This window comes from Narcine bancroftii, chromosome 2, assembly GCF_036971445.1.
Source record: "Narcine bancroftii isolate sNarBan1 chromosome 2, sNarBan1.hap1, whole genome shotgun sequence".
NCBI lineage: Eukaryota > Metazoa > Chordata > Chondrichthyes > Torpediniformes > Narcinidae > Narcine > Narcine bancroftii.
This window is the reverse complement of record NC_091470.1, coordinates 82,690,688-82,707,328: the sequence shown is the minus strand read 5'-3', so window position 1 is coordinate 82,707,328 and position 16,641 is coordinate 82,690,688. Positions and strand designations below refer to the sequence as shown.

Here is a 16,641-nt window from a genome sequence, read left to right as displayed (position 1 = left end):
GCATGGATTTCAGCAATTTCCCCAATGGGTGGCACCACACAGGACAGATCAGCCAACTTAATTAATACCCACCTACTTCATCACCAATACTCTGTGGCTGCATTACCCACACTGGGCTGGATTATACAACCTGGAGGTACTCAAGTAAATGGCCAAACTTGCCTTTGTTTCTAGTTGAAGGTGGCTTTTTCAGCCAAGCTGCTCACCTTCCAACTGCCACCTTGCTGATAAAATGAGTCCCTTGCCTTGCTGTTGTGATATGGAATCACCCTACCTTTATGTCAGTGGGCAACCCTGTCAGTACTCCAGCGCCACCAGGATTGGTTTATACCGAAACATTTTTTTCCAAATTTGCAAAAGCAGTGATATTTCTCAGCTTTGTCCTTTTTTGGGGATAATATGAAGCCACAACCTATCTCAGAAGAAACAACTGAGAAACATCACCAAAGGCTTTCACCAAGCACCTGTGAACCAAAGTGGCATCGGTAGTGCTCACAAGCTGGTCCTAGGTGATCCCGCACATGCTGATGAGCATCAGAGTCGCAGGTGGGCATCCAATCAGACATTTCCACCCAGATTCACAGGAACAACTCACTACAGCTTCTTTGATAGCTACCCTTCCAAACCCAAAAACACCAAATCCAAGACAGGGGAAGTAGGTTCACATATCTACAAGATTCCCAGTCAAATACCATCCTGATTTGGGAGCACATTGCAGTTCCTTGTCATTACTGGGTCAAAATTCCCACCAGGTCAATGGGATTACACTCAACATAAAGACAACAGAAATACATGGTAGCTCAACGATTCCCAAGTGAAAGTCACATCTTGAGAAAGTCTAAATTCTTAACAGATTCTAAAAGTAGCATTTCTGTGTCATTCAATGATCTGTCGATTACAGATGTCATGAAATGAAACCTCACCGTGTCTGTAATTTTGGCTGTTTATAATTCTGAGCAGAGGACCTTGTATTCTGAGAATTATTTTGAGCCACCTTGACCTCTTTTGTCTCCACCCAAGGTTTCAATTTTCCTGAAAATTAAAATAAGTCGTTAGTCATTGGAATTTTCCCAACGCAGTTTTAGTCAAAATTAAAAATAATTTTGAATACTAGCCACAGACAGAATTCTGTCATATTTCACATTTAATGACTCATTTTTAAAAAAGGAAATCAAAGCTATGCTTTACTCCTTCCAGAACAGTTCATTAAGACAGGTAGATCAATTAAACCATCAAAACTAATCCTGAAAATATGAAACAATAGAAAATGTAAGAGTCAAAATTGCAGGTCAATGATTTTTCATCACAATTAAAGGACTATAGTATCCACATATTAAAGCAGCATAGTGATGACATAGGTCACCTGTTTAATATATCGGGAGCATTTAGTTCTATAAAGTACCTTCAGTTAAGTAATGATACAAATGTAGGCCCAATGTAGCTGGAATATATTGCACTACCCCACATCATTACTGTTTCTATTGAGACACAAAGCAAGTAGCTAGCAGATGTCCAGTTGGCAGCACTGACACCTTCCATCACCTCAAAGATCAAGACAAATCTACTTGCAATTTTTTTCTCTACACGAGGCATATCCATGCAAATTTTCATTTAATGTAGAAGATGGCAGTATCACCATTACACGGGAACAATTTAATTGAGGTGCTTCTGCATATGGTATATTAGGCCAACCCACAACAAAATAAACCTTAAGTAAACAATTTCAAACAGGGTTCTCAGACACCACACCCCTGAAAATTTTAACAGGTGTACTTGCAGATTTCAGTGGCTGAAAATCCCAAATTCTAGAAAAAATTCCACATTGATCAGATGAGAAATAAGAAACAGGAAGATATCAGACACCAAAAGCCTCCTCTACTTATGAATCATAGGAAGAGGAAAGGAAGTCAATGCAGACAGTCCTCATTCATTGCTGACAACCTTAATGACAAGCTCAGCTAATTGTCTGCAATGCTCTCAGACCTTGTAGTCCATGTCTAACCAGAGACCGCTGGTACCTTCCAGATGCATCTGTTGCACAAGGAATCTTCCTTTTTCTTGTATTGCTCTTTGGAAGGATCTGCTGTCTCTTAGACCCTCATGGGAGGATTGCCACTACACATGTTCTATCCCATCCCCAACCAAAACCTCTTGTGGAATAGCTGAAGAAGTACAGATGCCCAAATACCCTATAGAAACATTGTTTGGTGGAAGCAAAGCCATTATAGCTTTTTAAAAAGGTTAATAGGAATAAACAAATTAATTTTGAGGACTTTGATAATAGGTACTATGAACTAAGCAGCAAGATTCTAGAATCATGAACAAAATTTCAGTGTTATTCTTACACTTTGACCTCAAGATAATCTTTCCAAAAGCTCACCTAAAGCAATGCATACCAACCTTTGTGTGGCTTGTATCGAAGCGGCTGAGACAAGCTGGCCTGTAGGTCAAACTTCTTGTTGGTTCCAGGCGTAGCATTTCCAGAAAACTTGTATGGGGTAATCACTGAAGACCAGCAATATGAGCAAAACTCAATATCAAATTAAAAGGTACAGTATCTTGAGAGCTTACCGACACAATTACTGGAAGTACTTTATTGGCAAATTCTAGATACAGCAATTCACTTCCAATTAAAAAGCCCCGATATCTAATAACAAGGAACTCTGCTGTTTGGTACAGCTGAAGATCCCTCTTTCTCACCCATGTATTTGTCTTCCCCTGAAATTATAGGAAGGATGACCAAAGTGATCACAGGGGGTGTCCAGTCTAATTTCCCATCTACTGAGCTGGATTTTCCTTCTGCATGGACAGTGATTGCTGTGAATTTGGCTATTGAACAGAAAATGAGCAAGACTGCTGTTGATGATCAATATAGTTCCAGCTGAATCTTCATTCTATGGACATGAGATGTTGGACAATGGGACCAAGCTCTAATTATCAGATTTTAAGTACAGGCATGCGAGGTCAAAAAAGGAAAACAGCTGAGTGCTTGAGCGAGACGAACAGTGGGAGTCGAGGGGGCGCAGCACTCCTTGTGGGGGAAGTTTAGGGCCCACCCCCATTTTAAACATTTTTGAAAATGTACACAAAATTACCAGTTTCAAACCATTTAAAAATACTAGTCATTTTAAACAAAATCAATTGTTGTTTTTAAAAACAGTGAGCACAGTATATCAGACAGACATGACCATCTGTACCCAGTCTCCAAGACCCTTCTGGATTCCAGACCCATGCTCAAACCAGTGTCTGCTCCTGACCCCAAGCAGTACTTACCCATAACTTGCACCCAACATGCCAAACAGTGCCCTTGCTCAACCTGCACCCAATCCCCAGACTGAGCCCGTGTTAAACCTGAATCCAATCTCCAGGCAGCACCCTTTTTCCAATCTGTACTCAAACTCCAGGTAGTAACTACCACCCCTGCATCAGATCTCTAAATAGTGCCATTCCTTCCTGCAAACCTCACTTTCTCTCCCTAACTTTCTGGAAGGCAAGAGGCTCCTTACACAGGACAGCCATCACCTCCCTTGCCCATAGTCCCTTACTGTACTATCCAATCACAGGCCAGCTCCCCAGTGACATAAAGCGAGGCTTAGGAGTTCCTCCTCGCAAACTTGTGGCTCAAATTTCACAAGGCGGCCTCAAAATGCTGCAATTATCTGAACGAGCTGGCACTCCTGCCACCTCAGAAGCTGATACCAGGCGAACTCCATGTGTTGACTCACTCCGCTTGCTCCAGCCCCGCAGCCAGCGCACTTCTCTCGCTGCAAGCCACGCCCACGCACAGCCCACCTCTTTTGCGGTGAGCCATTCATGCGTCATCGATCTAAATTGTGAAGAAGGGAGCAGCGAGCAAGCAATTGAACAGCCAGTCACAGCTGTAGAAGCAACAGTGCTGGTGAGCGAAGGGACGAAAAACACGGAATATCAATTAAAAAATATATGGAAGTGCAGAAAATTCACAGTCCCGCACATAGCATTTTGGTTTTAATTAATTTAGCCCAATTGACAAATATTTAACTTTGCTAAGGCAGAGCATGCAGCACCAAACACAATCAAAACTGGATTCAATAGTACCTTTAGTCTGGGCACATGCCATAGTTTTGTCATCTTTCTGGTCTTTAGATTTCATAGGTCGTGCAGTTTTGTTTATTTTCACCTCTTCAGTGCCAAAAGTACATGATATGTCTGTGTATGATGACATCCTGGCTGGAGTTTTCATTGCAGACCGATTTTTCTCATTGCTTTTGGTAGCTTCTGAAAACCTGAACAGCATAATCCCAGAAATTCACAGCAGATGAAAAATATTGATGAAAAAGTGAAGTGAGGAAAAATATGAAGCAACAACAATGTACAACATACTTTAACAATGTACCTCTACCCCAATATTTTATTTCTTAAATATTAGTTTGGTGCAATATTTGAAGAGAGTGAGAGAGAGAGAAGTATAATAAACAGGACAAAGAGTCACCAACAAATCTGGATATTGGTAAAAAATGTGGAAAAAGCCATTACCGAAAATTTATTTTGGAGACAGAGGTTTGTGGTAATTTAGACTGGCTGGCTAGTGAAGACAGTGGAGTTTTTTGAGTAGCCCATTGCACTGGGCTCAATAAAGGCAGCATGTTCTTCTGAGGTTCATTGCGTGATTTCTAAAGGAAAGAGAAATAAGAGTAAACATGTGTACAGGTTTATAAATGGATATCATAGTCAGGAAACTTGCATTCAACATTATTTTTAAAGCAAGTGTTATTTCAGTCCTACAAAATCTAATGAAATTCAAGACCAGTCTCTGGAGACAATGTTCCATAAGCAGGATAGAACAATATAGTGGCAGATATAAAAAACACATTTTTAACATATTCCTTCATCTGTTGACCTCAGATCAGCAACTTACTATCGTCATCAGGTCAGGTGAGACTTTCACTGATGTCTACACAATATTCAAATCTATTTTGGCTCAAAATGATGCTTTTAAGAAGACCTAGAGAACCTTCAAGCCTAGGTTATAAGGGGTGGGAGGGAAGAGAAAAGAAGCAATGCTATAAAATTGCCAGGCAACAAACATCCACAGAATATCAAAATCAGCTCACAACTTTTTAAAAACCTTCAAATTGCCCATTAGAAAATATTAATACAAAAAATGCCATAGCTGGCCAGCAGGTAACTCACCAAAGGCCATAAACAAGTCAGGACTAGGAATTGCAATAAGGGTTGAAAGTTCTAAATACTCTTGACATCATGCAGGACCAAGCAACCTCTGCAACAAGCACCCTATACTTTCACACCCATCACACTGGAATGCCAAGGCTGTAACCACTTGCTTGCCTAAGCAATTCTTTTCCCTAATCCACACCCTCTACCACCAAGGTTCACAAGTAGCATGCTCATGCTAGTGCCACTGTCTGCACATTCACTTTCAAGACACACACGGTCTATCCACTCTTGTGATCTGTGTCCAAATTTTGGAACTGTTTATTCAAATGTCACCTTTACCCAAAGAACTGTGGCAGATCACCTTTTCAAGGCTAATTACAGATGGAAAGTAACTGCAGGTTTTGCAGAGAATGCCCACATCCCATAAATAAATGAAATTAACAAATAAAGGAACACCATATTCTGTCTGGGCACCCTCCAACCAGAAGGCATTAACATCAACTTCTTCAGTTTCCATTAGCGCTCCTCCCCCCCCCCCCCTCCCCCATCTATCCCCATGTCTCCTTTAGCTCTTTTGCTCTCTTTCCCCTCCCCCATGTCTCCTCTCTCCCAACTCTGCATTCATAGAGCCAAACCAACCCCTCCTATCAATTCACACCTTTCCTCTCTCCACATGTAATTAACACCCTTTGTTGGACTCATCCCCCTGCCTTTTAATTCAGGCACTTGCCTGCTTTTTACTTGTCCATTGAGGCATGAAATGCCAGTTACAAATCTTTCTATAGAAACTAAGTCCTATTGAATTCCTCCAGAATTTGTGTTTTTACCATATCTGTTTCATATCCCCAAATTTCAAAGCCACTTCAAAGTGTCCATTTATTAGATCCACAACAGATTTGAATCCTTACATTTCTCTGGTAAAATGTTCAAGTCCTTCCACCTCATCAATAAATTCCATTTCAATTTTACATTAATTACACCCTTTGACATGTTATTTACTGTATTTATCACAGGACAGGTAATGGAGTACATATTCAATTTCTTACCTTCACATTCCTGCCTGGAGTCTGTGTTACGAATATTTTGCAAGGAAGAGAATTTTCAGCCAACATCTATATTCAGAAAACCAGCCTGGTCAGATATTTAAATAACAAGGCCAGTTCCAAATCAGCAGCTTTAACATTGGTTTACTCAACTTTCTACAGAAATGAACAGTTTTTAAAAAAAAATTAATCAACTTTTAATGTACATTCTCCAAATTTAATTCAGGGTAATCATCAGATTTATCTTTCATATTTGAAGAGTATAAAATGTGTTTTACTGTACTCCAGTGCTGCAATACCACACTAGCTCCAAGGAAGATGTTTGAGGTCAGACCTTTTACTGTTCTGACATTTTCTTCAGCAATCTAGGATGCAGTCAATAAAAACCATGTGACTTAACCATTTAAAATACTGCCATCCTTTTGAGATCTTTGGCTTGGCTTCGCGGACGAAGATTTATGGAGGTGGTAAAAAGTCCACGTCAGCTGCAGGCTCGTTTGTGGCTGACAAGTCCGATGCGGGACAGGCAGACACGGTTGCAGCGGTTGCAGGGGAAAATTGGTTGGTTGGGGTTGGGTGTTGGGTTTTTCCTCCTTTTGAGATAGCCCCTTGTTTAATCCCAGATTTCCAAAATTTCCTCATCTACAGCAGTTTTAGCCAAACCTGTACCTTTGGTCAACAATGACAAAGGAACTTGGCTTCCCACCCATATATCATCTTCCATTGTGCTTTCCATTTGGATCCGAAAGTTGTCCCTCCACTGATCATTCTTTTCCTCCCATTATTGCTGCTCAATTCACTGAGCAGATAGGGTTTTTTTTGGCACCATTTCCTTTAGTTGATTAATATTATAGGCATGAAGGGGATCTCATTGATGAGGAGAAATTTCTTCAGCATCTGTGGAATTCGTAGCCAAGACTGCATAGATTTAAAGCAGAGCTTGATAGGCTCTTGCTTGATCAGAAAAGGTAAAGTTTATGGTCAAAAGGCAGGATATTGGAGCTGAAAGGGCCATATTTTGAATGGTAGAGCAGTATCAATGGGCCAAATGGCCTAATATGCCCCTATATCTTGTGGTCCTAAACAATGGATGGGGGTGCAAACTGCTTGTACTGACCATAATAAAGTAGACTCCCAAAAGAAAGTAAGAGTTTGGAGTCAGAGACATTAAGCTATATTCTATACACACCTGTGCATGTTTCATTAGACTCACCTTCACTTGCTTGATGGAGTTACCAAAAACTTCAAGGCGTTTTTGTCTCCGTTCAACATACAAGTCAATTGACTCCATTTTGTTGAAATTTGCTTCATGAATTTTCTTCCAATCTAGAAATCCCAAATACCACAATCTTGCTTAAAAAAAAATCACATTGATTCCAGAATTCAAACACCATTGGATTGATATCCATTTGTTAACATCTCATATTATCAAAACAAAGCTGCAAAAAGACAAACATTCTTTGTCTACTGATAGTTTTAAAAAAAGAATTCACTGCACAGTAAATAAAACCATCTTATTGCAAACCCAATTTTTTCCCCAATATTATAGTTCTTACCTCAAAGTTTTTCATCTTTCACAAAAATTGCACATTTTCTTTCAAGAATCTTCCATTTTTGACAGATTCAAATTGCTTACCAGTTTCCTTTACAGAATATTTATAGAGAGAATGCCTCTGCCATCTTGTGTTTCTCACAGTAACCACAAAGCAATCCACTTTGACCCTATCCTATATTGTGTCATCATCAACTTTCTTTCCTTCCAAACTATGACAAAATTCCTCTCAACTTTACAATTTCCCTATTAGTCTCTTTACACAAAACTGCTGGGAAGAATGTTCTGGCCCTTCCATCCCACGAACCTGTGCTGCCCAATACACTGATTAACAGCCAAACCCTGTGCATTTTTGATATTACAACCAGCATCAATCCATTACAGGTTGACTGCTGCACATATGAAACTCAATTTGCAAAAGACTAAAAAGGTACCAGTACAGGAATATTATTGACAAAATTGCTGGAGAAATTCGGCAAGTCACATAGCATCTAAAGGAAATAGAGGGTAATCAAAGTTCAGGCCTGAGCCCACTCCCTTCCCTCTTCTCTCTCCATTCAGAGGTACCCTTGCTCCTTATCACTTCTCAGCCTTTTTCTCTTCTACCCTTCCACCTAAATCCATCTGACTTCTTGCCTGTTAGCCTGTGCTCCTCCCCCTGACTCTTTCTTCGTCTTCTCACCCACCTTTTTATTCAAGCATCTGCCTGCTTTTTGCTCACATCTTGATGAAGGGCTCAGGCCAGAAACATTGGTTATCCGTTACTTCCTATAGATACTGCGTGATCTAGCATTACCACTGCAAGACAACATGCAGAGTTCTACTTAAGTCTTTTCAGTCTTTTTAAGTTTCAGGTTAATAAACATATAATAAAGATCAGGAATACATTAGGACACCCGATAACATATGTAAACTGAACATCCCATCCTCTTAAACATGAAAATAATCAAATTACAAAAATAGCCCCCAACTAAAACAAAACAAAAAGTTGGGTTACCATATTTCATTGGTTAAACAATTATTTTGTCACCACTCTGCTCCTCTGCACTTGACATACATCATATGAAAAAGTTTCTTTAAATGTAACCAAAGGGTCAATAGTTATCACTTCTGATTTTATTTCTAAGTTTAAACATGCTATAATTTGGGAAAACCATTGAAAGGTGATAGGTGGTTTAGGATCTTTCAGTTCAAGTAAAATCGACATCCTGGCTATTAAAGTAACAAATTGCAATCATACGACAAGCTGAAGCAGATAAGTGGCTAGAATCCAAAACTGGTAGTACAAAAAGTGCAGTAATAGGATGAGGTTGTAGGTCAATAAGCAAAACTGCTGAAATAGTAAAGATCTTTCCAATTATTTTTTTCAAGGGCAGGACCAAAACATGTGTCAGGGAAGCCACCTCAGAATGACATCTGTCACAGATAGATGGAGTAAAAACAAGCAAGCCTATGGACCACCTTAAACTGTATCAAAAGCCTCTTTCACACTTGCAAGTGGTCCCAGGAATCAACAGCCAATCAGCCTTTAAAATAAAATCTCAATGCCACCATCACATGACATCATCTCACGCCAGGAATCGATGGCCTCGACCCCCTAGTACAATCCCTGGCGTCTGCAGACGTCGACGTTGCAATTAGGTAATTGTGTTGTGGGATTGAAATGACCCCAAGGTTTTGAGAGAGTGCAAGAACGTGAAGGAAGATTAAAATGAAATAGTCCGATTTAAGTGAATTCCTCTAGTCTCACCTACCCCCCCCCCCCCCCATACTTATCTAACCTTCTCTTAAATGAGAAAATTGACCATGCTGCAACCACTTCTTCTGGAAGATCATTCCACTTAGCCACCACTCTGAGTGAAGAAGCTTCCTCTCGTGTTACTTCTAAACTTTTTGCCCCTTAACCCCTCGTTCCAATTTCACCTGTCCTGAAGAGGGAAGAGCCTATTTACATCTATTCTGTCTATCCCCCTCATAATTTTAAATACCTTTATCAAATCCCCCCTCAACTTTCTATGCTCCATTGAATAAAGTCCCAGTCTACTCAATCTTTCTTTGTACTCTAGATACTGCAATCCAGACTACATTTTAATAAATCTTCTCTGCACCCTCTGCCTTATTGATATCCTTCCTATAATTTGGTGACCAGAACTGCACACTGTATTGCAAATTTGGCCTCACCAGTGCTTTGAATGGTCTCATCATCACCTCCCAGTCACTATATTCTATGCTTTGATTTATAAAGGCCAGCATACCAAAAGCCTTATCTACACGAGAATCCACTTTCAAAGAACGATGAACCATTATTCCAAGATCTCTGTTCCTCTGCATTCCTCAATGCCCTCCCCTTCACTGCATGTCCTGTTTTGATTATTCTTCCCAAAATGAATCACCTCACACTTATCTACATTAAACGCCATCTGCCACCTTTCAGCCCACTCTTCTAAGCAGTCCAAATCCTTCTGCAGTCCCCAAAAACCATATTCACTATCCACAACTCCCCTTTTTCTGTATTGTCCACATATTTACTAACCCAATTTACCACTCCATCATCCAAATCATTAATATAAATGACGAACAACAAGGGACCCAACACCAATCCCTAAGGCACTCCGCTCATCACCAGCCTCCATCCTGACAGACAGTTATCCACCATGACTCTCTGGCATCTACCTTCCAGCCACTGTTGAACCTACATCTCAACATTAATACCTACATCTCAACATTAATACCTAGCTCTTGAACCTTCCTTACCAACCTTCCATGTGGAACCTTATCAAAGGCCTTACTGAAATCCATATAGACTACATCTACTACTCTACCCTCATCGACCTTCTTCGTCACCTCCTCAAAAGATGACGTACCCCTCACAAACCCATGTTGGGTGTCCCTGATCAGTCCCTACCCCTCTAGATACTTATACATATTATCTCTAAGAATGCTTTCCATTAGTTTACCAACCACAGACATCAAATTTACTGGCTGAAAATTGCTGGGCCTACACCTGGAGCCCTTTTGAAAACAGAGGAACCACGTTTGTGACACACCAATCCTGCGGCACCATGCCTCCCTTCAGTGACTGTTGAAAAATCACTCAGAGCCTCTGCTATTGCTAGCTCTTTCCCACTTTCCTTCCAAAGTTTATATAGGTCGACAGCAATAACAGGGGCTGAAGGGCTCATACTGTGTTGTACATAAAAGCTTAATTATGTTATAATTAGGCATGATTAATTTTGTTCAAATATAAGATCATAATACATTGATCAGGATTTAGGGCAGGTCTACCATCACTCGATGCGTCATGACGTCACCGGTAGAAGGTAGAACAATCCTAACCCCGAGGATGGCTCCTTGCAAGTGTGGGAGTGTCCCAGTTAGGAGTGATCAAGTGTGAAAAGCCAAACCCTATCCTATCCCAGTACACTGAATGGTCAATTTAGTGGGTAGAAAGTGTGAAAGGGGCTAGAGTGTAGAGCACAGTTTGAAGAAGTGTTAACTAATTGGATAATTTTCTCCCATGTAAGGGTAAGGGTATCTGAAGTTCTCTTTGCCATTCTTTCTTAATTTTAATCAGATATCACTGGACACATTTTCAGGACAAATCATAAATTGTTGTTTTAAGCTCTTCTGGAAGGAGTTTAAACAATTTTTTTTAATATATAAAATTGGTAACCACTGTGATATGGTACAGGTATCAGAAAAGTAGATAAAGTGACATTTAAAAACTTCCTAATCTATAGATATCTGAAAAAAGTGTGATCTAGGCAAATTATATTTATTAGACAACTGCACAAAAGACATAAGGCAGTTATCCAAAAATAAATTGCAAAAAAGTACTATTCCCTTCATGACCCATAAAAGAAAAGCTTGATCAATTCTAGATTGTTGAAAAAAATTGATAGAATAGCAGTCTACAATTACTGTTCAAACTTAAAAAAAAAATAAAGCAAAAAAATCACAGATAAATTCTTACCAGGAGTGACATGCTTTAGTCCAGCTTTTCCACCAACAATAGGAGCTTTTAGTCCAGTTTTCTTAGTTGCTCCAACATAATGTGGAATTTTGCTGGCTGGAATAAAAATCTCTGATTGACTAGCAGTTGATGAAGTAAAAACAAAACCAATTACTAATTACAAGAATGTCTGCAGGACCTGCCACATCCCATCTCTGATCTGCTTAAGCACACAATACACATTGCATCTATCATCTAAGTGGTCTCCAGAAGCTTTATCCAGCACCCTTCCCCCCCCCCCCCCCAGGAAAAAACTCACTTGTCAGTGATGCATTTTGCATCAAATCCTACAATTTCTTTCATCCTTCAAGAATCTCCCAAATACCCGCAAATCCAAATGGAGAGGGGAGATGTGGTTGCCCGACAAGGGATAATGGGCAACTCAGGAAGGGGAGGGGACAATGGGGTTAAAGAAATATTAGGTAGGAGAATAAGGGGAATGTTTGATGTGTTAAAAATGTTGTCTTATAAACTGTTCAAAGAAAGAAAGCAGAAATGGATGAGAAGGAAAGGTGATGATGAGGAAACGGAAGGGAAAGATAAACAAAGTATAAAATGGCTACAGTAAACTATATGACTTTAAATATTAATGGAATACATAACCAAATCAAAAGGAAGAAACTGCTAAATTTACTGAAAAAAGAAAAAAATGATATTGCATTTGTGTAAGAAACACACTTAACTGAAGTGGAGCACAAGAAATTAAAGAGAGATTGGATAGCACATGTAACGGCAGCGTCATATAACTCAAAAGCTAGAGGAGTGGCTATATTAATCAGTAAAAATGTACCAATTAAAATAGAAGAGGAAATAATAGATCCAGCAGGAAGATATGTAATGATAAAATGTCAGATATATTCGGAGTTTTGGAATATATTCACCTAATGAAGAAGATCAAAAATTTATGCAGGATATTTTTCTGAAGATAGCAGATACACAGGGAATATATTAATAGGAGGGGATTTCAATCTCAATTTGGATTCAAACAGATAAAACCGGGAAAAAAATTAACAGAAAGAATAAAGTAACCAAATTTATAATTAAATCGATGCAAGAAATGCAACTTTTGGATATATGGAGGAAACAACACCCAAAGGAAAAGGAATATTCATATTATTCGGATAGACATAAAACATATTCAAGAATAGATTTATTCCTGTTATCAGCTTGTATACAAGATAGAGTTAGGAAAACAGAATATAAAGCTAGAATATTATCGGACCATTCACCCTTGATATTGACAATAGAGTTAGAGGATATCCCTCCAAAAATGTATAGATGGAGATTAAACCCCATGCTACTTAAAAGACAGGATTTTAGAGAATTCATAGAAAGACAAATTAAAATGTATTTTGAAATAAATACAGAATCAGTGAAGGATAAGTTTATATTATGGGACGCAATGAAAGCGTTCAGCAGAGGGCAAATAATAATTTACGTAACTAAGATAAAGAAGGATTACAATCAGGAAACAGAACAGTTGGAAAAGGAAATAGCAGATATAGAGAAAGAATTAGCAGGGAAGGAAGACACTAATAAAAGAAGGGAATTGGTAGATAAAAAAATAAAATATGAAACACTTCAAACATATAAGGTGGAGAAAAATATAATGAAGACAAAGCAGAAATATTACGAACGAGGAGAAAAAACGCACAAAATTCTAGCGTGGCAGCTTAAGACAGAACAAACTAAAAGAATGGTATTGGCATCAAGGAAAAAAGACAAACAGATCACATATAATCCAACGGAAATTAATGAAAATTTCAGAGAATTCTACGAACAATTATACCAAACTGAAAACGAAGGGAAAGAAGGCAAAATAGATGAATTCTTAACTAAAATTGAACTACCGAAATTACAAACAGAGGAACAAAATAAATTAATAGAACCATCTGAAATAGTAGAAATACAAGAGACAATAAAAAAATCTGCCGAATAATAAAACACCAGGAGAGGATGGTCTCCCAGTAGAATTCTATAAAACATTTAAAGATTTATTAATTCCTCCCCTCCTGGAAGTAATCAACCAGATTGATAAAACACAAAGCTTACCAGATTCGTGCAAACAGCAATAATTACAGTCATACCAAAGGCAGGGAAAGATTCACTTGCACCAGCATCATATCGACCAATATCTCTACTTAACACAGATTACAAGATAATAGCTAAATTATTAGCAAACAGATTAGCTGATTATGTACCAAAAATAGTAAGTCTAGACCAAACTGGATTCATAAAAAAAAGACGAACAACAGATAATATTTGTAAGTTTATTAACTTAATTCATGCAGTAGAAGGAAATAAAACTCCAACAGTAGCAGTTGCATTAGACGCAGAGAAGGCCTTCGACAGAGTAGAATGGAATTATTTATTCAAGGTACTACAAAAATTTAGTTTACCAGAGAAATATATTAATTGGATTAAAGCATTATATAAGGGGCCATTGGCAAGAATGACAGTAAATAGATATGTATCAAAACATTTTAACTTAAGCAGATCAACAAGACAGGGATGCCCACTATCGCCCTTATTGTTCGCGTTAGCCATAGAACCACTTGCAGAACTGATAAGAACAGAAAATAAAATAAAAGGGATAAAAATAAAAGGCAAGGAATACAAAATCAGTTTATTTGCAGATGATGTTATAGTATACCTAACGGAACCAGAAACATCAATAAAAGAATTACATAAGAAATTGAAGGAGTATGGAGAAGTGTCGGGATACAAGATTAATGCAAATAAAAGTGAAGCAATGCCAATGAATAATGCGGATTTCTCAAAATTCAAGAAAGAATCACCGTTTAGATGGCAAATGCAAACAATACGATACCTAGGTATACAAATAAATAAAAACCTCAGCCAGCTATATAAACTTAATTATTATCCACTAATGAAAAAAATACAGGAAGATTTAGAGCATTGGAAAGACTTACCATTAACACTAATAGGAAGGATAAACTGTATTAAAATGAACATTTTTCCAAGGATACAATACCTATTTCAGGCACTGCCAATACACTTGACAGAAAAATTCTTTAAGGAGTTAAAGAAAATAATAAGGAAATTTTTATGGAAAGGGGGGGAAACTGAGGATAGCACTAGATAAATTAACAGAATGGTATAAACAAGGAGGCTTACAACTACCAAATTTTAAAAATTATTATAGTGCCGCACAATTAAGATATCGATCAGATTTTTACCAAACAAAAGAAAAGCCAGATTGGACTAGATTAGAGCTAGACAAAATAGGGGAGAAGATACCTGAACATATATTATATAAATGGGATGAAAAATTGGTAAAACATAGGAATTCTCCAGTATTGCACCATTTGCTTAATATTTGGAAGAAGATTCATGTAGAAAGAAATAAAACAAACTACCAATTATCAAAACTAATACTGACGCAAAATCAGCTAATCCCTTTTACGGTAGATAACCTGTCTTTTAGAGAATGGGAGAAAAAAGGGATTAAAAGAATAGAAAATTGTTTTTCGGGGAATAAATTATTATCCTTTGAACAAATGAAGGATAAATATAATATAACTCAAGATACAGTGCTGGCATATTACCAATTGAAATCCTATTTAAAGGATAAATTGGGAAGTAGTCTGAAGTTACCAGAAGGAAGCAATTTTGAATATCTGATTACAGACACAATGATAATTAAAAAATTTATAACAAACATGTATATCAAATTACAAGAAAAGGAGAATGAGGAAATAAATGATAAAACTAAACAAAAGTGGGAACAAGATCTAAACAAAGATAAAAAAGGAAACATGGGAGAGGTTATGTTTAGGAACTATGAGAAATACAATAAATGCGAGATTACGTATGATACAATATAATTGGATACATAGGTTATATATCACTCCTCAAAAGTTAAATAAATGGGATCCAACAGTATCTGACAGATGTTTTCGTTGTAAAAATGAAATAGGAACAACAATTCATGCAATCTGGACTTGTGAAAAGGTGAAAAAATTTTGGGAAGATCTAAACCAGATATTAAATAAAATTACAGAAAGCAATATACCAAAAAACCCAGAGATCTTCCTCCTAAGTAACATAAAAAATAAAGAATTTGGACTTAATTTGGAGGGTGTACAAAAAAGATTTGTTAAGATAGCCCTAGCTGTAGCAAAAAAATCTATTATGTCAGCCTGGAAATTAGAAGATAATTTGAAAATACAGCAATGGTATATAGAAATGAATAAATGTATTCCATTAGAAAAAAATAACATATAGTTTAAGAAATAATATAACATTATTTGAACAAATATGGGAGCCGTACATGGTATATAATAGAGAAAACCTACCGGGACATCTATCACCTAAAATGACAAAAGGAAAAGAGAATGGAAAGAATTGACTCAGTGGAAGTTATTGTTCGTTATTGTTGAGTGACAACATTGTTTGATGGGTTTGATGCATCGTGGACTAAGAGTTTTGAATGGATGGAGGGGGAGGTGGGGAGGGGAGGGGAGGAGGGGGGGGGGGAAGAAAACGACACTGTATATATTTGAAAGGAGAAATGTGTATATCTTGAATAATGTGATCCATAGTGTGAAAAATAAAAAAATTTAAAAAAAAAGAATCTCCCAAATACCTCCTGGATGGCCTACTCCAAAGTCTCATTGATAGATTTTGTTTAAAATTACTGTGAAAAGCATCAAGTTACAACCTAGTGTTAAAAGGTGTTGTGCAAGTTTGGGAATATGGACAGAATAAAATGGGATTGACATAAAATAGAACACACGAGTGCTAAATGGCTGGAGTCTGCTTGACCCATACTGCATGACCCCACAAGTTCATATTACCAGAGACTGGTTTATTGCAGCCCCTGGCACATAATGGATACCAAATTTCATAAGGGC

At 37.9% G+C, this 16,641-nt stretch overlaps 1 protein-coding gene across 1 annotated transcript in view; it reads right to left on the bottom strand.

Annotated features, from left to right (window-relative positions):
* The window catches only part of nusap1 (nucleolar and spindle associated protein 1), a 38,964-nt gene that overhangs the window by 2,064 nt on the left and 20,259 nt on the right, over positions 1 to 16,641 (bottom strand). The window contains exons 5-11 of the mRNA XM_069917266.1: positions 11,726 to 11,821; positions 7,414 to 7,526; positions 6,204 to 6,269; positions 4,516 to 4,652; positions 4,078 to 4,265; positions 2,401 to 2,505; positions 924 to 1,032 (exon numbers count right to left, since the gene is read on the bottom strand). Coding sequence (XP_069773367.1) covers positions 924 to 1,032; positions 2,401 to 2,505; positions 4,078 to 4,265; positions 4,516 to 4,652; positions 6,204 to 6,269; positions 7,414 to 7,526; positions 11,726 to 11,821 — 814 coding nt within the window. The remainder of the gene's footprint in view (positions 1 to 923; positions 1,033 to 2,400; positions 2,506 to 4,077; positions 4,266 to 4,515; positions 4,653 to 6,203; positions 6,270 to 7,413; positions 7,527 to 11,725; positions 11,822 to 16,641) is intronic.